Source organism: Phlebotomus papatasi, chromosome 1, assembly GCF_024763615.1.
Source record: "Phlebotomus papatasi isolate M1 chromosome 1, Ppap_2.1, whole genome shotgun sequence".
NCBI classification, from domain to species: Eukaryota; Metazoa; Arthropoda; class Insecta; order Diptera; family Psychodidae; genus Phlebotomus; species Phlebotomus papatasi.
The window spans coordinates 59343072-59356543 of NC_077222.1; the positions used below are offsets into that span (position 1 = coordinate 59343072).

The 13472-nt window shown below is 32.3% G+C and overlaps 2 protein-coding genes across 2 annotated transcripts; both read right to left on the reverse strand.

Moving 5' to 3' along the window:
- Positions 1–4: 4 nt before the first annotated feature.
- Positions 5–4989, reverse strand: LOC129809494 (connectin). Its single transcript, XM_055859338.1, has 2 exons — positions 3428–4989; positions 5–363 (listed from the first exon to the last, which is right to left on the reverse strand). Exons 1-2 carry the CDS (start codon positions 4446–4448, stop codon positions 44–46), a joined length of 1341 nt encoding a protein of 446 aa, XP_055715313.1. The 5' UTR covers positions 4449–4989; the 3' UTR covers positions 5–43.
- Positions 4990–6029: 1040 nt separating this feature from the next.
- LOC129802346 (gustatory receptor for sugar taste 64e-like) lies at positions 6030–13423 on the reverse strand. The gene is made up of 5 exons (XM_055848118.1): positions 13368–13423; positions 11257–11801; positions 6857–7283; positions 6422–6794; positions 6030–6320 (listed from the first exon to the last, which is right to left on the reverse strand). The coding sequence occupies exons 1-4, from the start codon at positions 13421–13423 to the stop codon at positions 6440–6442; spliced, it is 1383 nt and encodes a 460-aa protein (XP_055704093.1). The 3' UTR covers positions 6030–6320; positions 6422–6439.
- Positions 13424–13472: the final 49 nt, after the last annotated feature.

The window sequence follows — 13472 nt, forward strand, 5'->3', positions numbered from 1 at the left end:
AAAATCAATTTGAACACTTTATTGTGCATTGCATGTACAGAGTCTAGTGAAGAACTAATGGGAGTGTGAGTATCAGGAGGAATAATTGGGCAACATTCATCGTTGAGCCTGAATGATAGTAGTGATTCCTGAGGGTGTAGCGGGGTCGATCATATTCCTGCATAAAAGATTCCGTGGTGCTGGCGTAGTACTCGCAGGGTAGTTCGGCCAAATTAATGCGCAAAATATACACAAAGTCGGTTCGATCGTGTTTAATAAGCTCACACTGCAGGGAATTGAGAGCCTCCTTGAAGATAGGACTCTTTGTAGAACCGTATAGACTGAAGACCCAGTTAAGACGGCAGTCACAAACCAAATTGTTATCTGAAGGAAATAATAAAAAAAATGAAATTGATTTAATTTTTACGCCAAAATTAAGAATAGGGGTCAGCAGGGCATTGTTGTCTCAAGATTTAAACTTCAGCTTTGAGTTTTTGGAAAAAATATAAAAATAAAAATTATATTTTGTCCATAAAGAAAGAGGAATAATGGGGCAAAAATCTTGAAAATCATTGTGTTAAGTCGGTTGGCAACCGCAATCTAGCATAATTATGATTATTATTAAATTAATTAATTAATTTAACTTAATTAATAAATTAATTATTGCAGTTGATTCCTCAATTAATTGACGAAAAATAAATTAAATTCAAATACAGCTTTATTTTTTTGGAAGAAGAAGTAGTTTATTCAGTTTGCAAATAAAATAGAATTTAGAATTTAATTTCACAGATAAAGACATAACATTTAGTTTCGTAGTTTTATTTTAATCTTAAATGTCAATCCTTGAGATAGGCAAAAGGTTAAAATCCTATACATAAGTATCGTTGAATTCTAATAGTTGCTCGATATCATTTTATTTGTTATGCTAATATGAAGATTTGCTAAGAATATATTTGTTATCAAATGAAAGGTCAAACAGTAAGAAATAATTAATATTCTTTTCTTATGTTGTACCCACATAGCGAAACATTTCCTAGACACACTTATTGGAAACGGGTCCCGGTCAAAATCCCGAAAGCCAAAATCCCGAATGGGCCAAAATCCCGAAAGCCAAAATCCCGAACGCCAAAATCCCGAAAGCCAGAATCCCGAAAGCCAAAATCTCGAATTCTTAAAAGTGTCATAGCTACTCCCACGATTGCACCCGCGCTTGCTGGAGGCAAAGGGAAATCTTCCGTGTCTTGGGAAATTATTCTAAACATTTTCCTCCATATAATTCATCCCTTTCAGGATTTTGAACATTCGGGATTTTGGCTTTCGGGATTTTGGCCTTTTCGGGATTTTGGCGTTCGGGATTTTGGCTGGCACCGATTGCAAACAGTGCTAAATTTTTATTGCAAATATTACATCTGTACAATTTTGGGATTACCGGGATTACTCATTGTCTTTTCTAATTATTTCTTATTCGGTTTCAATTTAAAATTATAAAGAAAATATTCAATTCAAAAACTAAAATATTATAAGGAACAGTTCAGCAATTTCATACATCTCATTTTTTTCAGTATGCCAAACAGACTAATTAAGTTACATAAATCACAATTGCCCAAATAGTTATTCCTGAATTACTGATTTAAAAATATGCAGCATATAATTTTTATTTACTTTATTAAATAAAATTGCTTAATAATGGTTTTAATAAATAATCTTTCTCTAGTTTTATTTTGTTATTGTCCTTGTTTTCTTTTGAAAACGTCTTTCAAGACTTTCACATAAAAATACTAATTTTCTAAAATAGTTTAGAAAATTAGCTTTGTGATCTCAAATAAGAGTAAGTATATTTGATAAAACAATAAAGGAATAAATTAAATTTTAATTTTTGTTAAATGACAAGTATAGATAATTACGATACGGAAAACAATAAATCTTGAAATGTAAGCTCTTAGGCCCTTTGTTAAAAACTTCTTTTTTAATCGAGTTCGGATTTCAAGACAGAGGATTAGCTCCATGACTTAACTTTTATAATTCCAAAATATATGAGATTTCGTGAAATTTTAATTCTGATTGCATAAAATGACTTAATTATTCAATTCGAGCTTCATGAACAATGTTTACCCTCCAGTCTGCTCAGTACCACCGATAAATCTCTCAGTTTTGCAATAAAAGAGCTTATAAATTTTCTAGAATTAAAGTTAAAGTTCCAAATTAATTGATGATTCATATTACAACCTCACAAGTCCTCAGCAAAATTTTTGGTATTTAATTAAAGTGTTACAAATTTTAACAACCTGTTAAAAATTTAAAGATAAGTCAAGTAAGTTTAATATTTCTATTTCAGTTTAATTGTTGGGAAGCTTATAGGATTTTCAAATAGTTAATAAATCAAAGTATATAATATACGATACTTTAAATTTAAATTCTTGTAAAATATGAATCTGGATTTAATTGCATATTTGAAGATTTACGATTGAAAATTTTTCATTTTATTAACTCTTTAGGGACGAGTAATCACGGGTGTTTTAAAAACATTGACTAATAATAAGAAAGTCTTAAATAGTCAGAAAAAATTGTTCTATTTTTGGATCGCTGATGACCTTTTTGTCCTCAAAAGTTTAACGTTAAATACTTAAATCAGTATTTGAAAATTGTTTTGTATTCTTCGACAAAGGTGTGTAATTTTAAAATGAAAAGTCTATAAAAAAAAATATACTAAATTTAAAAAACGTTGAACTATAAATGTAAAATTTCTTTAAAGATTTTAATTTCGAAGCTTTTTAAAGACCTTTAAAACCTTAATACGAAAAATTCAAGGTGAGATTGTATTTTATGAAAAATCAATAATTTTTAGTCAAAATAGGAAATTTTTAGTTTTCTCTTCTCACTAAATATTAGATTTAAACAGTTTAAATTTTTTACCTTAATTTATTGCGAATTTGAGAGGTAATATCTTTTATTATTGAACAAGTAAATTTTTATTAATATATGTTTGTAAAAAAAAATGCTCACGAAAAGAAGAAAAGCAATTTATCAATGTCACGCACTAAATTTTGTCGCAATTCATTGTGACTAATAATTTCTTTTGTGAATCAATTGAACTTTATGAAATTGTTATTTTTAGGAGTAAATTGACTGAATTAAAAAAAACCTTTCTGTTCGCGGGATATTCTAATCCGGGAAAAAAGCCACTCACAAAGCTGCTTTAAACCAGGACTTTAAATAAAAATTGATTTTTAAAATACTTTAACCGAGAATTTTTAATTTAAAACTTTTCTGGGATTAGAAGTGCAACATTTTGCAAGATTAATTGAAGATACATTCAAAAAAATGTTAAGAACACATGGTTTTGTAAAGTTTTTCTGAAATATTCCTTATAAGTGCCATTATTTTATTAAAGTGCTGTAGTAAAGGTTACGAGAAAGAATAATAATTTTATAAAATTGGCAACACTCACCATTAATATAAAACAGTGTATTTTCCTTCTGGAAACGGGAATAGAGACTACTCTGTTCGTCCAGCAGGAATGTCGTAAGAAGATTCTTCGCCAAATTGAGATAAAGTAAATTTGGCAAGCCCTGGACAATAAAGGAGTCCAACATCTTCAGTTCATTCTGCTCTAAATTTAAATACTGAAGCTTCGTAAGTCCATTAAAAGCTCGTGGTGATATGCTCTGGATGGCATTTTGACGGAGATCCAGTGAAATGAGATTGCGTAAATTATCAAATGTGTTGTCCTCTAGCATCGTAATGTAGTTTGCAATGAGTCCAAGGGTAGAGAGATTGTCCAGACCACGGAAGGTATCGACTGTGATCATGGAGATGAAGTTATAGTCGAGCTTAAGAATGTCCAATTTCTCAAGATTACTAAATGCTCCATCCAGAATGCTTGAAATGTTGTTAGCCGTAAGATAGAGGACTTCCAAATTGCGGCATTTGTGAAAAACATTGCGATCGAGGAAGGTGATTTGATTGAAGGACATGTTGAGAGAACGCAGACGACTCAAATCTGCAAATGCATAATTCTCCAGTGTAACAATTTGATTGTTTATTAGAGAAATGGTGTCCAATTGAGATAAGAAGGAGAATGTATGAGCTTTTATCACTGGAATATTGGCCGAGGACATGCTAAAGGAGCGCAGATTGTGAAGGTATTGCAGAGCTCTCATAGGTAAGTAATTTAGCTGCCCATTTGGCGCCATCGTGAGAATCAGGTGTCGAATATCACTGTTGATTTCGAAGCCACTCCACGTTTGATCATACTCATACAGATCATGCACATTCACCCAGCAATCTGCTGTCTTATTCCCTGGGGTTGTGCAGTAGCAGACAATCTTGGCGTCCATGCCGTGCTTATCTGATTCACACACATTTGGGCGGAAGTAACGCTTTCCCGATGAATTGAGATCTCTAAATCCTGTCACTGCACCTAGGCACACCATCACCACCAACCACACAAATAATCCTCTTCCAGGCATTGTTCTCAATTCACGGAAGCACTGATGTAAACACTTGTTCCTGCTTCAACGACGCGGATTATGTGACTGAGAGCCAGACAGTGAGGAGAAGTACTGAGAGAGTCCACCGACTGTCTTATTAAATTGATTATTCATGTTCAAAGTATTCACTCATTCAGAAGAAGAGAGAAGTGTGAAAATGTGGTGGTCAGCTTAAATTAAATACTGGACTAATTAAAAAGGCACTGTCTTATCTTTTATCTCATTCGCAATTCTCAAAGCCAGTCTCCTCTCTTTCAAGCATCATTTCATTACAATAACAATAAGTATATTAGTATTCTTGTGCTCAGGGTGATAGAATTTTTCACACAAATACACAATTCCTAAGGAAATTTTCTTGTAATTTCACAATTCACAATAAAGTTCATTTAGTTAGAGCGAGCTGAGATGCTAACAGATTAACAGATAGGATTATTAAATCAGTCAGTATCGCAACTTCACACAACAGCATATTTTTTCAATCTTTATTTTTAAGAAATTTTGTTTATTAGAATCCAGTCAATTTTTTTTCATAAAAAATATTCTGGATTGAAAGCTCTCCAGTACTGGCCCTTCTGAGATTCTTCCTAACAATATCAAAAATATAACAAAAACTTCTTGTTTGCAATTTTTAGAGCTCGTGAGACCAATTATAAATTTCTTAACAATTTATAGCAATAATTGCATTTTTTAAAATCACTTAAATAACAACTATTTTTAATATAACCATAAATGATTTTTTTGAGATATTGACTGATTAAAACGACAAAATGTAAAAGGTAACAATAGATTTCTTATAAGAAAATCAAATTTTCAATACCATTATTAAACCACACAGTAAAAAAAATTGGTTTGCTTTTTTACCACGATTATTCTTGTAAAGTTACACAAATTATGTATTTCAACAAAACGTGTAATCTGAAAATGTGTAATTTAAATTTTATGTAATTGTAAACCGTGTAATCAACTGGGAATGATTACACAGTTTTGTATTTCTTACATATTTCGTGTAAAATTACAGTTTTCAAACAAAACGGTGTACAAATTACACAGTTTTCAGACAAAATATGTACAAATTACACAAATGTGTATTAGTACACACGATTACATGTTTAATGTAAAATTTACAATGAAAATCATGGTAAACCAGCCAAATTTTTTTTTACTGTGCAGATAGGTATTCTTTAACAAGTATTACAATATCATATGACAAATTCTCATGCTAAATCCTGGAGTATAGTGAGCATCCAATGGCCATTGTTGCTACTGTAACAGCCTTAGTGAAGCTCTCAGTAACAGACATGAGTCGTATCTTTAATTATTTATTCCGAATTTACCACATAAAAAATGTTCAATTTGTCATATGACATTGTCGTACTGTTACAGAATTCCTCTACAGAAATTATATAGTTTACATATATGAAACACTGATTCTCGCCAAATAATAAAATCACTATTATAATTGATTATAAACCGCAAAGTTGTTTTCTAGCAATAAATATTACAATCAATGAAACATTTTTTCAATGACAATAATGATATTAATTAGAATACTATGCAAATATTTGATTTAAACTAATTGGTTTTCTTATCTGTCTAATAAATGAATGAATTCAATATTAATCAATAATTTAGAATTCTATGAAAAACCTCATTGATTTACTCCCAAAACGTATTCTTGTGTGTCCCTATCTTCGATCTAGTGTGAATTAGCATAGAAAATTTCAACTCCAATTTAAAATTATAAGATCGCGATCAATTTTGTGACTTGTGGGCGGGACATGTTCGATGATGTTGTTCCACTGAAGCACTTTATGCTCTAATTCCACTTAATTGGGAGTCGTCGTGGAGCAGCTGGGTAAAAGGTCAATTCATTTTTATAATGGATTTTGTGGAGAAAGTCATTGCCAGTGGGGGATTCATACCACTTTCACTGTTGAACTTTCAATACTCACTTAATAAATCTGTGTGATCTATGCCATTTCAATTGGACGACAGCGGTCAGTATTTTTTATTTCTTCGTCCTGATTGAACTGCAAGAGAACCAGCTCATAGGTGACGATTGTTCCAGCTACACTAAGTACGAGTCTTCTCGTTAGATAGAAAAACTTCATTCCAGATAAGGCAATGGTATCATTGGTCACTTCCTCGTAGAATCTCTTGACCTCTAAGCACCAGGATTCTCGTGGAACCACCCGAAATATCTGTATAGGTACTTTGGCTTCTTCATTTATCTCCGCAGCATAGAGAGATATGCCCAAAGTGCGAACAAGAAGGAAGATCAAGGAGAACCAGAAGTAGAACATTTGAGTGATGGAATCTTTGGTACTTGAAAAAAGTATTTTCTTACAAGAATGCATGGAAAAGGCTTTTCAAATTAGAGAACTTACTTTAAACTGTTGAGAAGTTGGACGCAAATGTAGAATAAATTATTGGAGAAAGACACAAGAGTTATATGACTTATGTGATTATCAACAGTCTCACAAAGATCACACATCCGTCGATAGGCAGATCGATGCTTTTGCCAGAACTCCTCTGATACCACTTTACCTTTGTAGGCCACCAATTGGTTATTTATCTTTTTAAATCCAGTCGACAGCCCTATGCTGATTACCATCACGAAGCAATCCATGTAGTTTGCCACTAATACGTTGATCAAGTTGATAACCTGAGCACAGATTGCCTTTTCTAATGAATACTTGGTGTATGAGAAGAGTTGGGCGAATTCTTGTTTGAACAGAGATGACATAGGATCACCCTTCTTTGGACAGACATTAATGTAGTGCACGAGGGTGGCCAGAGAAAGAGCATGATCAACTACAAAAATCAATAAACCTAGATTAATATAAAAAAAACTAATTTATACTTAATTTTACATAAGTTTTGATAGGAAAACTTGAGACAAAATTTTCTAAATCGAACGTTTCAAAATTAGGTCTTCCAAGATAAAAGAGGTAGAAGCATCAATTTTTACCTTGGATAGTCTTAGTCAACCTTCTTTAAACAAATATCGTGACTGGTTGCCTAAGTTTTGAGAATTTTCACAAAATCAGCTTTAAATAAATGACTTGAAGAAAATATATTTTCGGATGATACCAAGTTGTAAAGACGTAAATGTAATATAAAAACGTGTTGATAACAAATATCTCAAGCCATGGGATTTTGCATTGATGTGGTATTTGAATAAAATTTAACGGTTAAAGCCCTCGTTGGTTTTTCAGAGCGGCGCCGATTTCTCCTAGAAGCGTTCCTAGAGTGTTAGCCTGTGAGTTACCTTTTCGGGAGGGGTATCGTGGAGAGGATTAGTATTCACAGTTAGTTCATGTTGGATCGTTATAGAGAATAGATCGTTAGGAGGAATGCTGAAGGTCCTGGAGAAACCTCTGGCGGCCAAGATTATAAAATTCCTTGACGGATCTAATAATAAGGTATTTTTATTTCTGAATTTGACAAATTAATAATTCGATTTTGAGGCATTCTATAGGCCAGGCTATAGTTTAATAATGAGGGCGGAGACTAAAAGTCCCACTCATAAAAAATAGTAACGCCTTATTACTCACATAAATATTTATTAAATGTTGCACTATGGCATTATTTCGAAAAAGCTTTGCTATTGCAAAAGTCGCCAATATGAAAATGTAGAAAATTAATTTTAAGGGCAGGAGACCGCACTCAACAAGTGAGTATGACTCTCAAATGGCGTGGCATGACCCGATTTCTACTTTACTGAAAACTTTGCAAAGATATTGACATAAAGAATAAGGGTTTTTGCATTAACAGACAATACAAAAGTCCAGTAAATTACTCAAATCTTTAAAATGAAAAATAAATCTACACGTTATAATGTACAAAACAATCTAGAAGAAGTTACATATAATAGACGTATAAAAAGGGGATATTACAAATATTAAAATTAAAACAACAAAATATGGTCAAAAAATCAATTAAATAATTCAATTACACATTATAAAAAATTAACTTCGCAATTAAAAAGAGATTAAACATTGTACCTTCATAGTATTAAACAAATATTATTAGACATTCAGGGGATCTCAGTGGTGCAATAGGCAAGACCGTTGGCTCTTGGGCGGTGAGATCTCTGACTCGACTCTCACAGCTATGAGTTCGAGTCCCGCCCAGTGCAAGCAAAACTGAATGTCGAGAAAAATATATTTTTCACCGTGATAGAAACGCAATAAAATGCAACGCCTCTGCCCACAAACCTTCAGGAGCACGGAAGAAGCATTCACTACGGGGAAGGCGTTCCTGAGCGATCTAATCAGCAGATTCTTCCAACACGAGGCACATTGTAATGATTACATTGTAATACCAAATAGGGGAAGTGCTTATAATTTTGGACAGTCTGCATATAAGCATCGATATCCTAAGTTTGAAGTGCCATATTTTCAATACTAATTGACTTTTCTTGTTACTCTCTTTTCAGAAGGATTGTTTAGAAACTTGGCAAGCTATTTATCATCTCATTTTTACTAAAATTAGTTTTAATACGTTTAAAAATGAATTGATATGTAGAGGTGAATTTGACTCTTATTTTGGACAACTTGGTTATTAATTTTTACAACTTGTCTGTAAATTTGGACAGATAATCCGCCTCAATAGGATGCCCATTGTTCTTCATTTTATGAACCAATCTTATCAAGTCCTCTTCCTGGTCATGTAAGGGAAACGTGGAATGTCACAAGAAGCCCAGAAACTTTCCATATCATTCATTAAAGTGAGTTGACTTCGGTACTCCAAGTACGTGCGGATTCGCTCATTCCCTGCCCTTTCCGGGAGCCTTTCAAGGCATTTCTCACTGCATCTCTTTCGTAGAGATGATGCTCCTTCATTTCTCCAGGCATTTGTCCAACCTAGTCATCACAAAAGCTAAAACTTCACGAAATTTCGTGAGAAAAACACCTGTCCAAAATAAGAATCATCACCTCACTGGTGAATGTCTTAAAAAAATTCCCATTTTTCACACGAAAAATATAATTCACAAGGCAAATCTCACTTCAGGTCAAATGTACAAATCATCAGTAACGTGAATCAACACAATATTCAATGAATATTCAATAATATCACTCAAAAACAGCGAACAAACTTTGTTAGTACTTCACCAAAACTAAATAAGACTGAAGTAAGCCACGAAGTTCTGTCATATTTCTCGTAAGCAATTGCTCACACTGAATTTTCATCAAAGCAATTTCAACTCAAATCATATTCAAATTTTAACGTATTTAGTGTTAAAATCTTCCAAAAAGAACAAATATTTAGATAGAATTCATTATTCATCAAGTATTGGAATAAAAATCCATCATTTTAATCAATTTATTTTTAGTGTCCAATGTTATCCTCAAAGTGTCCAAAATAAGAAACTGGACAAAATTAGAAGCATTTCCCCTAAAGTGTCTCGATACGATTAATAATAATTAGATATTCAAATTCAAAACCTTTGAGGATATGTATCTCGTCTGGATCGGTCGCAGGTCGCACTTAATTTAGAATTAAGCGAAAAGGAAAACAAAGTTTTATATAGGCAGTTCAGTTACAAAGTATAATTTTTTTGATATAAAAATAAAGAAGACCGGAAGTCAATATCTCTTACCCGTTGGAAGCCAGGATAGAGAGAAGTTGAAAAAAATACGATTGTTAAAACTTCTCTCTGTCTAGGAGTTCGAACAGTTAAAATATCTATCTAATCTATTAAACTTAAATTCGATTTTTTTAAAAATAAATTTGTATCTATGGGGTGTCTATGTCTATAAAACAGACTTTGAGAAACCCTTATCATCAATTCCGAGAAACGCTTCACGAAACACGAGAAACTTTGTTTTTGCATCGTGAAACTCGAACAATCCAATTTCTGCATCACGAAACCGGAGAAATCCAAGAAATGCATTGAGAAACCAGAAATCCTTGTCAGAGAAAATAGGAATGAGTTACCCCTTAGTAGCTGTAAACTTGTAAACGAATGTAAGTTGGAAAGCTTCCGACTTACATTATACATGACGACTGAATCACGCTAGTTGTGGCAGATTTTTTTTGTCAGGAATGATCGGGCGATATGAGGTAATCATGACTTACAAAAATATAATTATTTTGGGATGATGCGAAATGTGCCTTAATTTTTCAAATATCGAATATCCAAAACAAACTATTTCGATTTGATAGGCTTGAATACAAATAAAAGCAAATGTGTGTTAACCCTTTAAGGACGATTGGAACACCGGTGTCCCATAAAGAAAATAATTTTTCTTGACTACTTAAAGTTATTTTTTTCTTATGTCTGTAAATAATTATAAAGTAGAAGGTTGAAGGAATCTAGAATATTTTTTGCAAGTGTCTAACTATTTGCTATGTAATAAATATTTAAGCTCAAAAATGGCGAATTCTTAAATTCTCAAATTCATAATTGATTTTATTTATTTTTATACTTTCAAATTTTTTAACCAAAACCCTTTTGGCAATAAAAACTAATATATTCATACGTAATATTTTTCATTAAAGCGAAAAATATTATTCATTGGTATTGTCAGAAAAATTACTTAAATTTTTGGGCTATTTTTGTCCCTATCGTTCATAGAAGCACAAAATACACCGAATCAGACTTTGTTGGACTATCCAAGGTTGGATGTAAGACTTATCATTGATTATATTTCTCAGTTTAATTTTTATTGTTGATTTTCAGTCCGTAAAAAGTGTCTCGTCGTTAAAGGGTTAAAAAAAAACTTCAGTTGCCTGTAATGACCCATTCTTCCCTATCGAGAAATTTTTAAAAATTACTCACCTAGACAATATCCCATCACGCCAATTATCATAATATATATCTTCTTCTTCAGATATCTTTTCACCTGAATATTTTGAGAGGGACTAAAGCTCATTTCTGCCTTTTTCCACTCTTCCATCAGTGCTGGCCATTTCTTAGCCAGTTTTATAAAGGCATAAAGTATATAAAAATTCGATGTATAGTTAATGACTGGAACAACTTTCACAAATTCAATTTTTGAACTCAAACTGTAATGTACTACAATCGCTGTATAGAACCCAGTGGCTATAAAGGCGACGATACTGTAAATTGTCCGAAAACTGAGCCAAGAAAATCTCATATTACTAGGACTTTTCGAAGTAACACCAATTACGGGCAATACTCCAAAGCACTGAGCCATTATGATAATTTTCTTTATAGCTTCCTGAAAACTTCCATCGTAGCTCCAAGGATATTCATACTTGAAGTTGTTTGAGAAAGCTTCTGCAGGTTTTCGACCAAAGGTCTCAATAGGACCCTTTGCCAAGGGATCAATTGAAGATGAACTTACAACCGGTGTAAGAAATCTAGAATTAACAACAGAAACAAATGACCAGATCAATAGGCTATTTTACTATAAATAATTAAATCCTGATTCCTGATTTTAAAAGATTTAGAAAATAATTTAAAGTTTACAAAGGATGTAACAACTTTATTGTTTATTTTTTTGCAAATGATTGTAAAAACAGCGGGGAAACATATAAGCTGTTTCACATGTTGTAAGCTTAAGTCGAAATAAACATGCAAGCCAAGCATCAATATTATCACGGCAATGAAGACCGAAACATCAACATTACAAAAAATCGTTATCAATGTAATTTTTAAAATTACAGAAATATTCATATTTACATTGATATTATGAAATGCGCAACACTTTTGCTACCTATGCCTAAAAAAAATCGTCACTTGTATCAGCAACTATGTTAACGATGTTAACTCATAATTTTTCAGAAGACTTCCTTTTTAATTTAATCATTTTTTCAACAAAAGTTACTTGTAAGTATATTTTGACAAAAAAAAAACATACTTTTCTGTGGAGATGATTTCTCAGAGTATATTCATCTGAAGTCACCAAACTGAATATTTCCTATTAGCTGATGAACTTTGAACGATAGATTTTTTCCTTAATCACAACTTATTTTACAAGAGAAAACATGATGCAAAATACACCGAAACTTATATTTTTTATCTTTTTGTATAAAACTTGGCCAAAAATCCAAATTTACTTTGTACTGTTCCAGTAAGAGTTTTAACTTATAAGCTAACAAGAAATATTTAGTTTTTTGACGTCAGGCGAATATAAGGTAAAGTACCCTCTAGTCGGCCGGTTTCTCAACTCGGCCAGTTGAATTATTTAACCACTTTTTTAACGTTTTATAGTCAATTTCTATGAAATTTTCACTGATTTACGTTATATATAATATAATACACCTTATAATGTTAAATCGGTAAGACCATATTATAACAAATCTAAGTAAATTGAATAAATAGTTGCACTGGCCGAGTTGAGAAACCGGCCGACTACAGGGTACTTTACCTTACTCTTGAGAAATCTTGTTCACCGACAAGTATTTTTTTTCAAAAAAAACGTCTCTAAAATCGGATCCCAATGGCTCTGATTTAAGATTTTCAAATGAAAATTTCAGAAAATATAGTTTAAATGTTGTGCTTTTATATGCTTAAGAACTTAAATCAAAATAAAAATTTGTTATGCTGAAAAAAATTAGAGAAATAATGGTGTTCTCCAATTTTTTTGACCCACGTAACCCTTTGGCAATATAGGTACTAAACTAAACATTACCCTCGTCTATCTGCATGGTCCTTTTACACAGCTTAATGAGATTTAATTTATCCTTTAAAAACAATTCACATACCTTATAGTTTTTATTTTTGGGGAATGAGAGATTTTCCTGGTGCATTTTCCATCCCACGCAGTCCTTCTGTGAACCTTCATTTGTCCAATTTTTCGAGATTGTCCAATTCCCATTTTTCCTTTTTGAAACCAACAGAACTTTAGGTGTCCACTCTTCACAAGTACATTGATCACTTCCAGTTGCTAAAGTGTGAATTCTAAAGCCTTGGCCGAGACGTACATAAGAACGATAAATGGCTTTTTTGTTATCAACATCCTCATCAATTTGCACGCCATGTCTTTCAGGAATGTGTGATCTTATCACAATGCAAAATGATAAATATAT